Source organism: Spermophilus citellus (genome assembly GCF_964194105.1).
Source record: "Spermophilus citellus genome assembly, chromosome: X".
NCBI lineage: Eukaryota > Metazoa > Chordata > Mammalia > Rodentia > Sciuridae > Spermophilus > Spermophilus citellus.
Genome location: NC_138190.1, coordinates 13751920 through 13766183, shown reverse-complemented (window position 1 = coordinate 13766183; position 14264 = coordinate 13751920). Strand labels below are relative to the sequence as shown.

Here is a 14264-nt window from a genome sequence, read left to right as displayed (position 1 = left end):
GTAATTTGGCATAGGGCCTATTGAAGACAGTTTCTAGAAGTGCACACTAAGGCACTTAACAAATATGTATCATGGGTGTTGAGGGGTAGCAAGGACAGAGGACCAAGAAGAGTGGCAGGACCAGTGCCACCATTTCCAAGACCAAATAACGTGTGGAGAGCATGCCAATGTGCCTCTCAGGCAGAAGAAAGGACAATAAATAGCATGTTAGAGTGCAGAGACATGAGGCACAATCTGATGCTGATTCTATGTTCTTGTTCACAGTCACTGTTTTGGCAGAAAACAGTCACATTAAGGAGCTGTTGAGGAAACATGGGGTAAACGTCCAGAGTGTTGCTGACATTCATCCAATTCGAGTCCAGCCAGGCCGGATTCTCAGTCACATATATGCCAAGCTTGGTAGGTTGGGGGCTCATTTGCCAAGGGAGTACCTCAGTTCTACGTTTGTGGTTTGAAGAGTTGGGCAAAACACTAAGCAGGTGATTGCACCATGACGTGAAGGAGAATGCACAAACAAGTACCTGCTCCCCAGCCTGCTCAGTGGGTACTGCTGTAGGCTGGCTTGACCGTTTGGCAGATCTAGTGTATAATAAGGAGCCACCTTGGAAAATTCACAACAGGAAGAGTCATTTGTGTCTTGACAATACTTCTAATTTTTATCTGTGGTATTAGAAAATGCTCATTTACCCATTAAAATAGAAGCAGGTTCTCTTTAGTTTTCTAGAACTTGACCTTGTTTAGTTTTATGGCTGAATACTAAATAAAAGTCAGCATTAATAAAGTTCTTTCAATAAGTTCACTTTGTCCACATTTGAACTGGTGCTGTTCATATACATGCATGAATAGAAGCGGGTAGAATTTGTGTCTATATTCAACTTTGTCACATTTTTTAAAGGACAACAGTACAAGCTGGAGATGTAGCTCAGTGGTATAGCACTTGCCTAGCTTGCATGAGGCCCTGGATTCCATCTCCAGCACTGAAGGAAAAAAAAAAGTGGGTTATCTAACATAAAAATAAGCCCAGCCTTACCCTGAGTCACTAGATTACTTACTTGTTACTATATTTCCTCTAACTCTAGTGTTTCTTTTATTTTATAAATAGGACGAAATAAGAATATGAAGCTGAGTGGGCGACCATATCGGCATATTGGTGTTCTTGGAACTTCTAAACTCTATGTGATTAGGAACCAAATCTTTACTTTTACACCCCAGGTGAGAAGAGTAGGCCAGTGGCAAACCCACCAGCATCCTTTTATTAAGTCCTCTTTTCTGTCTGGTAAGCTTTTCTTCAACAGACATGGCAGAATTCTGCATGCATAAGTTCAGATGGAGACATATGAAGTGATACCTAGTACCTTGTACATGTGTTCATAAATGTTGATTGAACCAAATTGCATGTGTCATTACTCCCAGTCATCAATATTAGTGAAAGTCACACTGCTTTACAAATTTGCTAGTGACATGTCACTTGACTTGCAACCCTTGTGCTTCTAATCTTAATAGTCCTTAACCCTTGTCAGTTGGATTTCCAGACCCTAGCCCCCTTATTGGGCTACAGGATATACTGATTATGGAACTTATCTTCAGTGTTTTTGTTTCCAAAGAAAACTAGCCCTGTGGAAGCACTAAACCAAACTTTTTGAACAGCTAGAAAGATGAATGGTAGGGTTGCTTTGTCAGCATGGGGCACAGCATGGCCCCAGCTTACTTGGATACAGGGTTGACTGTGGTGTCTTGGATCAGTAGCCCCAAGCTGCTATTTTTCATCTGAGCCCATGCTGATCAATTAAACCTTGTGAATTTTTTTCCCTTAGCACCAAATTTCAGTCCAGAGCTGAGCATGCACTAATCCAGAGGTCAGGAGAACAATTTGATTTTCATCGACATCAGGCAGCAGTGCTTTGAGTTGGCATTAACCAGGCATCAATCAGGTGAACAGTGTCTCCACATCTCACCTCCTCTCAAGGCCTCACTTGGAAAGCATCTCCAAACTGAGTAGCCCTGGAAGGAGTAGGAATTAAGGAGTTATTGGTTTGCTTTCAGAGACATTGGTATTGGGCAAAGCACTTAAGTCCTCCATTGGAGGAGCTGAAAACAAATCTAGCAGTGCACCCTTGCCTTCTGTGCTATTTTAACCACAGCTTCTGGGCAGATGACAAGATGATTTGTCTGATCTCAAGGGGAGTGGCCCCATGATGAGTGGATTAAGGACAGCACTGAGCATCTTCCCTGGCAACAAAACTCCAGGATTAGTACTGCCCTGAGAGACAGCTGGTGTTGTGTGGAGATAAACGAAGGGTGGCTATTTACTTGACCTGTTCTGACTTTCAGTTCACCGACCAACATCACTTCTACCTGGCCCTGGACAACGAGATGATGGTGGAGATGCTGAGGATCGAGCTGGCCTACCTGTGCACCTGCTGGCGGATGACAGGCAGACCCACACTCACCTTCCCCGTCACACACACCATGCTCAGTAATTTCCTGAATTCCATCTGGCTGGGTCATGCCCCATGGGTGGTTGGGTCCTTTTCCAAGGTTTAGAATAGATCCTATGGACAGAGCTGAGTATTGAAGGGACTCCTTAGCAGCTTGGCTTCTTATCTCAGGAGTCTTCTGTGCCATAAGGAATTTAATTAGATTGTGCTGATGAAAACATTTCAGTATATAGCTGGAAAAAAATATATTCCCAGATTAAGTAAACTCATCATCACTTTTTTTTTTCCTTCAGCAAATGATGGCTCAGACATTCATTCTGCAGTTCTTTCTACAATTAGAAAACTAGAGGACGGATATTTCGGAGGAGCTAGGTAATTTCTTAAATCTTTTGCTGCCTTTCTCCCATTTTTCATATCAATTTTCACTTCAATTGCTGAACCTAGAAACATAGTATTTAAAGTTAAAAAAAACCAAGGATTTAAAATTTACCTCCTCCTGAAACAGCATTTGGTTGTCAAACTTTTGCAGGCACTAGGTGGTCTTGGGCATAGAGAGGTGGGCACATCAACCTCTCTAAAGTGATGTCCTTCTTGGAATACCTTTATGGAGTACTGTGTTTCTGTTAAAAATCATGGAAGAAAACACCAAGTGCCTAGGGTTCATCAAGTGCTATATAAATGTTTGACAGTAGTATACTGTCACCTTAAGAATAATTCATAGAAGTCGGGCGTGGTGGTGTATGCCTATAATTCCTAGCAGCTCAGGAGGCTGAGGCAGGAGGATTACAAGTTTGAGGCCATCTTCAGCAACTTAGCCAGGCCCTAAGCAACTTAGTGACACCCTGTCTGCCAAGGCAAAACAAAATAATCCTTAGAAGTAGGCCCTTGGCTTTCCAGGGCAAAGTTTTTTGTTCAGGCAAGGGTAGGCTTTTTTTTTTTCCCTGAGGCTATCTGCAGCCCATTTGCCCTTGGAAGCCCAAGCACCTGTGAATTCATTTACGTTGCCTGCTCCAACTTACTCCTTGAACAGTACTATTGAAGCTAAGTCCTAATCTGATGCTGGTAGCTCAGAGGGAAGTATCTTGTTTTCACTTCTGGTCTGTCATTTTAAGAATGTTTTTGTAGGGTGGAAATCCCATGCACTCCCAGCATCTAGGGACTGAACTTCAGAACTTGGGGGCTGCTGCCTCTGTGGGGATCCCAGGCTGCCAATCCTGGCTCCCAATTTCCAGTGGAACTTTTTTCAGCCCAATGGGCCACTCAGGACATCTGCTCCAGTTTGGGGATAGTGGGTTCATCAGATTCCTTCTAGAGAGAACTTTGACTCTAAGACATGCTTCTTCCATCACTGGTAGCTCAGAGGGAAGTACCCCTCCTATGCCTGTGTAACCACATTTCATGGTAAGGACAAGTGCACCAGGAGAATGATTGCTTCTGGCCCAGTCATTTTGGGGGGGGGGGGGGAACACCACACATTGATTCTGGTTCAAAGTGTTTGCTCAATTTATTTTGTAAAATAAGTTTTGGTTGGTGCAGTAAAATAGATTGGTATTTGTGTTGGGTTGGAATAAGAAATTGGCATGATTATTTTGACTTTTAATATGTTACATGCTTTCATTTCATATTTGCTATTGAATTTTTGTTGTAATTTCTTGGCTGACTACTTAGGGTGATCTGCTGAGTGATAAATTTATTGATTCTGGCAGAAGCACCACCTGGTTATTGAAAAGTCCCCCAGTGATTCATAGTGGAAGTTTGTCCACACTCCATTGATGTCCCTTAACATAGTGTCTTTTTGGCAGAGTAAAATTAGGGAACCTGTCGGAATTCCTCACCACATCATTCTACACGTATCTGACTTTCCTGGATCCAGACTGCGATGAGAAGTTGTTTGATGATGCCAGTGAAGGGAGCTTCAGCCCTGATAGTGACTCAGATCTGGGAGGATATGGGGAAGACACCTGCAATCAAGGTATCACGTGGAAGGCTTTTGCGGGTGCTTCCTTGAATTTATTTAAACCTTTGTACTCTGATAAAACTGCCCTAAAACCCTAAACTACAAAAAATTAAAATATAAATCTAAACTAAAAATGATGCCTTTGAAAGTGGGGCTTTTTTAAACCCAGAGGGACGAAGAGTTTCAAGTATGAGGACTTTTCATTGTGTGTGTGTGTGTGTGTGTGTGTGTGTGTGTGTGTGTGTGTTTGGATATAGCTCACTTGCCTACTGAAGCTTAGGCACCTTGAGTTCATTTGCACTGTTTGCTTCAACTTACTCCTTGAACTGTTTTTGACAGCTTTTTAAACTAAGATCTAACCCTGGATGACCAAGGGCTTCATGCCAGTTAGGCCAGCACTCTATCACTGAGCTGCACCCCCAGTCCTCACAAAATATATTCTGAAGACAGAAACACATTGCTTGAATTGTCAAAGGAATGGTAGAACCATCTGAGTTCAAATAGATATGAGGAAGGAAACCTCATGTATATAACCTTTCTTAATCTGAACAAACAGTTGGGTCAAAGTGACCTGGCTTTTGCTTTTTGATAGTAGTTGGAATTGGAGCAGAGAATTCCACAAGGTTTATTAGCTCTTAACAAATTAAAACAAAATGACTGATGTCAGCTGCTGTCCTTCAGGTACTATGCAGCTCATCTTAGGATGATGTCATGTAAACAATTATCTTGACCTGTGTTTTGTTTCCCCAGGAAGAAGTTTTTCTAAACAATAAATTTATACACACATACATTCTATCTTTTTACCTCATGGGGTGGGTAAAGGTGTCAATATCTGTATCTAAATGTCTCCTTTCACTAACTTACTTGGCACTGCCCACTACACATAGTCACTATTAGGCATTTAGGATATTTCTGTAGCTTGTATTCATTGGCTTTTTTTTTTATTGCTTGTCCAGTTATAGAAAGCCAAGACGAACTTGACCAGTATATGAACCACCTTCTGCAAAGCACATCCTTGAGGTGCTACCTGCCCCCTCTCTGTAAAAAGACAGAAGATCTCCATGTGTTCAGTGCCATCCACTCCACTCGGGACATACTTTCTGTGATGGCCAAAGCAAAGGGTTTGGAAATTCCATGTATGTTATTGAACTCTTTTCTACCTATTAAAATACCTTCTTTTATCAAAGTAATGTATGAACATAATTTAAAAGAATCCTAAAAGATAACAAAATGCTTCCCTCATCCGTCTACTTGGAAGCGACCATTTTTAACTTCTTTAGCTGTTTCTTCTGGCATTCGTATATCTCCATATCTCTAAAATAATATGTGTACACTTCTGTCCTTTGATGTATCAAAGCTTGGCACCTATTGACTTTCTGTTACGTGGGTAAGGATTTAGCTGGCTTAACTCACTACTCTTGTACTCCCTTCCCTTAACCTACCAAGGGAGCTGTATGAAAGTTTAGTTACATCAGTATTTACTCTTATATGTATGTAAATATTATTCCCAACTGGGCATTATAGTATATTGTGATTATATTACCATTTTTTACTTTTTGTTTTTTCTTAAGTTAATAGTTGCTCTTTCTTTTTATTTGTTTTGATTTCTTGCTCTATCTTCAGTGGCCTCACAATACCAATTTCCACAAGGTAATCATATCAATGAATCTCTTGATTCCACTACTTACAGTCTGTGAGTCTCCTCCTTTCTGGCCAACTGCACTCTAAACCTGTTGTATCCTTATTATCCTGGAAATTTCCTTGGGCTCATGCTATTAGTTGTATTCCTTGTTTCCTGAATCTGGTGGGTTCCCTGTGTGTTCCCCTTTCCTGATTTGTTGTTAGTGGTGGTGGCTTTTTTGTTGTTGTTGTTGTTGTTGTTTTAGTGGAACACATTCTGGAATAGTTTCACTAGGTTAAAAAAAATTAGTACAATGAAAGAGGGCATGGTAATGACAGCCCTCAACTTGTTTATTTCTGAAATTCCTTTCTGACTTGGTTGCCCACCATGTCTGGGATGTCGTTTTTATTCCGGGATCTTCCTTCACCATCATCCTGGAGGGTTCCTTGACTTGTCTCCTGGGTTGGCTAGTGTTTTCTGTTTCTCAACTCTTCCCTTTTTTTGGTTCACTCTCTCATTCTAGTGAGGACAACCAGTCATTTCCTGAGAAACAGCACATGGTGGGTTACATTGTTGAGAACTTGCAGGTCTGAAAATATCTAAAAAATTCTATATCCATTTGAGAGTTTGGCTGGGTAGAAATCTAGATTGAAAATACATTTTTCTTCAGAATTTTTAAAGCATCACTTCATTATCTTTGCTACCAGTGTTGCTATTGAGAAATCTAAACCCATTCTGATTTTTGATCCTTCCAGTATAAACTGTTTTTTTTCTTTTTCTTTTTTTTTAAATTTTTTTTTTTTTAGTCGTTGATAGACCTTTATTTATTTATACATGGTGCTAAGAATCAATCCTGTGCCTCACACATGCCAGGCAAGTGCACTACTGCTAAGCCCCAGCCCCAGCCCTAAACTGGTTTTTTCTTTAAAGTTTTTAGGATCTTTCCTGCTTCTCAGTTCTGAAATTTTAGTGATGTGTTGTGACCTGCATATTTTCATCCATTGTGTTGGGTCAAACTTAGCAGGCCTTTCCAGTCTGGAAAGTTATAGTTTTCAATCATGTAGTTTTTCTGAAAACTTTCTTGAATCATTTCCTTTCTTATATTTTCCTTGTTCTCACTTTCTAGTATTTCTTTGATTCTAGTATTGACTTCCTAGAGAAGTCTTTATCATTGCTCTTCTTTTTTTCCATATTTCTGTCTGTTCTGAGTGTAATTGCTTTTGTGTTTTAAATCTTAGTTCCCAAATTTCATCTGTTCTTGTTTCATGCAAGCCATATAATTTCTTATTATTCTAAGAACATTAATGGGGGGGCATGTTTTGTTTTTGTTTGGGCTTACATTTTGTTCTTCCTGAATGGTTTCCTTTTCCCCCAGTCAGCTTTATCCTCTTTGTTTAAGTTTCTGTCTTTTCACATTAGAATCCTTCCTCCAAGAATGTGGGTAGGACTTGTGCCTCAGGGCTCCATGGCTGTAGACTTGTCAGATTTCCCAGAGATGTTCTACAGCACCTACTTGAAAGGTAGGGTGTTTTTGCCTGGATCTCTACAGCTACTTAGTCTCCATAAGGAATGCACTCAGGCCTTTATATGTACTGGTCAGCCCCGAACCTAGTCACCCTCCCTCTTTTACTCCATTCAGAGAAACCCTCTAGTCTCCTGTCAGAGTGAGCAAGGTGGTCCCCACACTGTGTGAGTTGAGGAGGGCATCTAGGGAGCTCACTGCTTCCCACATAGCTTTTCTCCAGTCTTCCTTATTTTGATCACCCCCTTTGAATCCCCAATTTCAGAGGCACATAGTGAAGTAAGTTCCTAAGATTTCTGGAGATTCTTTGATGTAAATCTCACTGGTTCTTGTATTTCCCCTCTGTAGACTTGGGCTTTGGTTGCTTTGTATGTACTAAATCGGTTATCTTTCATCCATTGGTTTTTCCACTTCCAAAATCTTGTCACTACTACCTTTCTCTTTTTCCCCCCCTATTCTTGAGGATTTATCTTTTAAAAAAGAAATTATTTTCCACATTCTGAGTGGAGATTTGGAACAAAGTAAAATTCCAATGTTTGATTTGACTCACTAGTGTAACCTGGGCACTTATAATACCTTTTTTTTTTTTTTTTTTTGGTAGCAGGGACTGAACCCAGGAGTACTTAACCACCAAGCCACATCCTAGCCCTTTTTATTTTTTATTTTGAGACAGGGTCATGCTGTTGCTAAGAGCCTCAGTAAGTTGCTGAGGCTGGCCTTGGACTTGTGAATCCTCCTGCCTCAGCCTCCTGAGTTGCTGGGATTATAGGCATGCGCCACCATGCCCAGCTATAAATGACTTTTAAATATGCATCAGTTTTTATCTTGGAAACTTCCTAGTCTCCTGAGACAATACAATAGCCTAGAAGACAGAGATGGATTAATGAATGAATACAGATAATAATATTCAAAGATGGTTTAAACATAAGACCTAACATCCAGCAGTGGTAGAATGAAATGCATACCGAACAGGAAGCAGAGACACCTGGATTATGGAACCCTTGTAACCTTGGACAAATAAATAGTCTACCCTCTCTGGGTCTCAGTTTTCTCATGGGGTGGGGAGAGGTGTGACTCAATCTCTCTAATTCTCGTTCCAGTCCTAAGATGTTGAGTAATTTCCCCTGAGTTCTAGGAGGGAAAAGTGAAATTCTCTCAAAGCAAAAAGTCATTTCCTGCTTATTTCTCATTCCCAAATTTAGCACATGAAGTGGCCACATGATAAATTCTCATTGAAATTGGCTAAACTAAGTAGTCATTCCTCAGTTGGATTATATTAAATGAGGAGTAGCCACCACACCTCTCAAAAGAGTACTTCGTTGTTCCTCTTCAGAAGCACTCTCTTGTTATTTTGTTTTCCAGTCGTTCCCATGACTTTGCCAACTAAAGTTCTAAGTGTGCACCGTAAGTCATTGAATCTTGTTGATTCTCCTCAGCCACTCCTAAAAAAGGTAAAGTATTTGGAATAGTTAAAAATTAAAAGGCATAATGCTTTATAATGCTGGGTTAGTCCCAACAACTTTCTTAAATGTTGAAACTCAAAAGAAAGACTGTATTTCTTGATATCCAGAACTTTTCCATTTAGAAGCTCCAAGTTTTGATGTGAATCCAATCCCTTAGTTGTCTGCAATATGATCGGCATCATCACCAAATTTGATGCAAACCTTTATATTTTGCCCATAGGAAAGGTCACTACCTTTTTGCTGACCCATACAACCCAGGAGGTGCTGGCTGAAGTGAACTATCTGTCCCCTTGGCCTGTCCTGTCAGCCAGCTGAGGCAGATGACGTGCAGAACAGGCTACAGTGCTCTGTTACTCATGTTCTTAATGTAATAAAAACCAGGAAGAGAGTTCTTAGGAGCATAAAAATCTCAGGCTGTTCCTTGTTGCTTCCCATAATTTGTTATTTTATTATGAAGTCTCCCCTTGATTTTATCTCACATGAATCAAAATATCCAGTGCCTGTTGGAGAAATTTTAAACTAAGTTCAATTTTACATTGTTTAAAACATGCATTTTGTGTTTATTTTGCTTTAAAAAAAACATTTTATCAAAGTATAATATATGGACAGAAAGGTACATACAGCTTAAGTATAGACTAAAATGAATTGTCACTGAGCCAATATACAAATGGCCACCTCTGGTTCCCTCTCAGAAATTATAATGGAAATTATGTTTGGACTATAGGGGGAGGAAATGACTAACAACAGAGATTAGTTTTCCCTGTTTTCGAACTTGGCATAAATAAAAATTACATATATTTTAACCTGTTCCAATTTCTTGCAAACATTTGTCAACATGGCGATCCACTGATCAAAAATAGTAAAAGCCTATAAATAAAAAGGTATAAAATATTCACTAAAAAATAGGTCCAGCACAGTGCCAGAGTTCAAAGACCAAGTTGGTGTTTTACTTCTTGATCATCTGAAAGTTCCTACATTCAACCCCTCTCCTACTTTTTTACTTTTATATGGCCAGGCTCCTGAAAATGACTTCCAGTGGCCCAGAGATGACCATGGTGATGTGGACTGTGAGAAGCTAGTTGAACAGCTGAAAGATTGTTCAAATCTGCAGGACCAAGCAGACATCCTGTACATCCTTTATGTAATAAAGTAAGTTGTCTTAGTCTGTTTGGGCTGCTATAATACAATACAAATTGGCATTATAAACAACAGAAATGCATTTCTCATAGTTCTGGAGACTGGAAATCCAAGACCAAGGTACCAGTAGATTCAGTGTCTGGTGAGAGCCAGCTTTCTTGTGTCCTCAATGGTAGAAGGGATGTGTTAGCTCTCTGGGCCTCTTCTACAAGGACACTAATCTCAATCATGAGGGTTCTGTTCTCATGATCTAATCACCTCTCAAAGGCTCCACCCCAAAATATTATCATCCTGAGGGGTTTAGCATTTTATCAGAAATTTAGGGGGCATACAAACATTCAGGCCACAACAGTAGATTTATGGTTTCACTAGGTTGAGCCTTCTCAGTTCTCCTTAATTAATTCATTTTCCTAGTCTCTCAGCCTGCAGAAACCCGGGTCATGATCATATTCACTCCAGATACCCAAGATCACCATGAATAAGTCTTCCATCCCCTTCTTTGCCTACTGATGCTTACCTCCCAGAACAAGAAGGCTGAATGAGGCCAGGATCCTACAATGTCCTTATATTAATCTTCTGTTTCAAAGGACATAGGGATGCTTTGGTAGTATGGAACCCTCTCAATGAGGCTGAGGCACTAGGAGTACCAGAGCCCTTGACATTCATTCCTCTTGCAGTCTAAACATTCTGGCCCAAAATCTCTGCATTTTTCTATCTCTTGACAGGGGTCCCAACTGGGACACCAATCTCTCAGGACAGCATGGGGTCACTGTTCACAATCTTCTCAGTGAGCTCTATGGCAAAGCCGGCCTGAACCAAGAGTGGGGTTTGATTCGCTACATCTCAGGCCTGCTCAGGAAGAAGGTGGAGGTCCTTGCTGAGGTCAGAGCAATCATGCCTGCTGGGTTGTCCTTCATCCCCTCTTGCCCTTTGTATTCGTCCTCTTCCTCTTCCAATCTTGGAGTTACAGAAACTCTCGAGGCAAGTGCCTCTTAACTGTAAAGCAAAATGGAGACCTAATCCAGAACTGGGGCAAGCCTTTCTCTCCTGACCTCCCACTGCTCTGGGAAGGCAAGCAGAGGGAAGAAATTTCAAGTTGATTAGTTTGGTTCATTCTTAACCACAGAAAAAGGCTTGCCAAGAAATCAAATGAAGATACTCTGTGGCAACACAACCTCGGAAACATAGCTCTCTTATTTGTGCACATCCACAGTACAGTGATCATTAACATTTATTACCCTGAGCCCCTGCCAAATCCAGAACCACTTCCTACAACACTGAAGCTCAGTATTCGGGCAAGGTCGTGGTATTTATTGTATGTGAGAAATGGAGAAACTGGTAATTTGGGAATACAATGTGGCCATTCTTTCTTACCATCACTACTTAAGGACTCATCCTGCCTTGTCAAGTATCAGGGAACCTAAGGGATCTGCTGCAGTAGATGGGCATTAAGTACCTATTGATGGGCCTTGCAGAGCCAGGCCTGGGGCCACACTTGGGAGATGCAGAGACCTAGCCCTGCCTAGGTTGCTTAGTGCGGGATCTGTGTATGAATTTTTCAAACAAAGGGCAATGTGGATCATAATGATTGTGAAGGTAAGTTTATGACTTTACTGGCAATGACCCAGTTGGCTTTGCCTAATCTCTCTCCCACCCCAACCCCTTTCCCTTTTTCCTCTCTCACCCTTTCTCCCAAATACATGTTTAGGCCTGTGCAGACCTGCTGTCCCACCAGAAACAGCTCACTGTGGGGTTACCGCCTGAGCCACGGGAGAAGACTATCTCGGCGTAAGTCCACAGCCCAAAGACCTCAGGTTTGTGGGAGAACAATGGGAAAACAGCAGGGCTTTGTACTATTCAGGAGTCCCTCTGTCACATGGGCACTTGCACAGAAAACAGGTATCTTTCATGAAGGGCAAGGAGGCCCTAATCCCAGGCACCTCATTATATTTGTGGCCTGCTCCTTCCTAGGCCTCTTCCTCCAGAGGAGCTCACAAAACTCATCTACGAGGCCAGCGGGCAGGACATCAGCATTGCGGTCCTCACACAGGTCCGGGGCTGGCATGGGAGGGGTGACAGCCTTCCTCAGAGTGCCAGGGGGCCCCTTGGTCATCCACTGGGTCTCTGAAACCCTGTCCCCATGTGTGTCTTTGCCAGGAGATTGTGGTTTACCTCGCCATGTATGTCAGGGCCCAGCCTAGCCTCTTTGTGGAGATGCTTCGACTCCGGATTGGGCTGATCATTCAGGTGATGGCTACAGAGCTGGCAAGGAGCCTGAACTGCTCAGGTGAGAGGCAGTGGCTTCTGAAGCTCCTACCTGCCCAGCTCCCCCCGGCACCTGGCCTTGAGGCCTTGCTCTGAGGGGACCCCTGCTCAAATATTCCTGTTGGCTTCCAATGCCATCGGCCTGTCAGACCACATAGGCGCAGGGTACTGGAGTTCCTAAGATAGGGAAGACAAGGAGGCACTAGTGATATTTACCATTTCTGTACCTAATAGCTAAACTCCTTCCTGCTATTCTTGCTGTGAGATGTCATCCTCCATTTAGTAACAACTTCACTGGGAAGAATCCTCCCAATTGAAAATAAATAGCAATCACAAGACACATCCCAGCATCAGGGATCAGGGCAATGAGAGAAAAAATATGTGTCTAGGAATTAAGCAAATATGGTTCCAATTTAAACAACAGCATTTAGAATCCCCAGGGACCAGTGCCTTTCAGCCCTGCAGTGCCAGTGAGGTGATCCTGAACAGGAGACCTGCCACTACATCCTTTGTCACTCCCTCCCACCCAGGTCCACTACGTCTGTACTATGACTGTGCCTTCACCTGCCACCAGTCCTGGGTCTGGGAAACTTACAAGATGTTTGTTTGTAGGAGAAGAAGCTTCTGAGAGTTTGATGAACCTCAGCCCTTTTGATATGAAAAATCTCCTACACCATATTCTAAGTGGAAAAGAGTTTGGTGTGGAAAGAAGTGGTAAGTAATTGCTCTGGGTATCTCTACAGGGAGCTGCTTCCTTGACATGCAAGTCAACCCCTATACTTGAGACACGGACATGTTATTGTACTGTTCCTGTTTAATGGGATGGACAGAGGCCTAGGCTCAAGGTTCCTGCTTTTAAGGCTTCAGGACACCCTCGCAGGTTTGCTGGGACAGCATTTCTTCCACAGGTTTCAGTGGCACATGCACACAGTGTCATGCCTCTGCATCCTATGTCTCCTGTGGCCATAAGCACCAGCTGTCATCACTTGTGGGGGTTAGGGAATGACCCCACGTGTCGGGCTGAAAGAGTTGTTCTTTAAAATTGCCTGAAGTGGCCTTTGGTTTGAGTAGAGGTGTTCTCAGCTAGGTCCCATGTCATCCTCCATGGGGCAGGAAGAAGACCCTCTTCAACCTCTAAAGGCCAGTTCATTTCCTTCAGTCCACTCTTGCTCAGTTTATCTGTCCCAGAACCTTGCTTGCAGTGCTAAGAAATATAATCACTCAAGTCCTTGTTCTCAAATGCTCTCTAACTATAATTGAAGCAATTATCATTTCTCCTCCTCATAAAAAAGCTAAATGATTTGCAGACACATTGGTGAATTTCTTTCATCAAGCCAAAGAAATACACTGTGGACTGTCATTCCTTTTATTTAATAAGAAGGACATTGGGTACTTTGTATTTTTCCTGAGTGTGTTTCAGCCACAGACCAAGGGAATCATATGCATATTGGTGGTGTTTCTCCTTTCTAAGGGAGGAGCTCTCAAGACACTTGTCCAAAATTAATTTCCAGTTCTTTCCAATGCATAATCCTTGAAATGTAAATGTACAAGATAAATATTGTGTTCTCATCATAGTAGCATATATGGTTTGACACAGATAATTGTCATTAAAGCTATAGATGCTTACAACACTACCAACTGAGTGATATCATTTGAAAGCCCAAATATGGTTAATTGCAAGTAAGGACAGAAGACGAGCTATCTTTTTAAAACATAACATCATTTCTTAATTTGTAATTATTCAGTTTTTATAAACTAGGAAGCTTATATTGGCTTAGAATTCTTAAAATTCTGATTAAATCCTGAGATGTCTGAGATAACTGTTTCCAGTGAACACCCCCATACAGGCCCTTCTGGAACT

The 14264-nt window shown here is 41.7% G+C and overlaps 1 protein-coding gene across 3 annotated transcripts in view; it reads left to right on the top strand.

Moving 5' to 3' along the window:
- PHKA2 (phosphorylase kinase regulatory subunit alpha 2) overlaps positions 1–14264 on the top strand; it is a 74093-nt gene that overhangs the window by 46851 nt on the left and 12978 nt on the right. For all 3 annotated transcript variants that reach the window (XM_081276458.1, XM_081276459.1, XM_081276457.1), the window contains 13 exons: positions 265–399; positions 1103–1212; positions 2332–2476; positions 2732–2810; positions 4241–4410; positions 5352–5531; positions 8901–8989; positions 10017–10150; positions 10864–11020; positions 11847–11926; positions 12110–12188; positions 12296–12425; positions 13016–13117. In XM_081276458.1, coding sequence (XP_081132584.1) covers positions 265–399; positions 1103–1212; positions 2332–2476; positions 2732–2810; positions 4241–4410; positions 5352–5531; positions 8901–8989; positions 10017–10150; positions 10864–11020; positions 11847–11926; positions 12110–12188; positions 12296–12425; positions 13016–13117 — 1590 coding nt within the window. The remainder of the gene's footprint in view (positions 1–264; positions 400–1102; positions 1213–2331; positions 2477–2731; positions 2811–4240; positions 4411–5351; positions 5532–8900; positions 8990–10016; positions 10151–10863; positions 11021–11846; positions 11927–12109; positions 12189–12295; positions 12426–13015; positions 13118–14264) is intronic.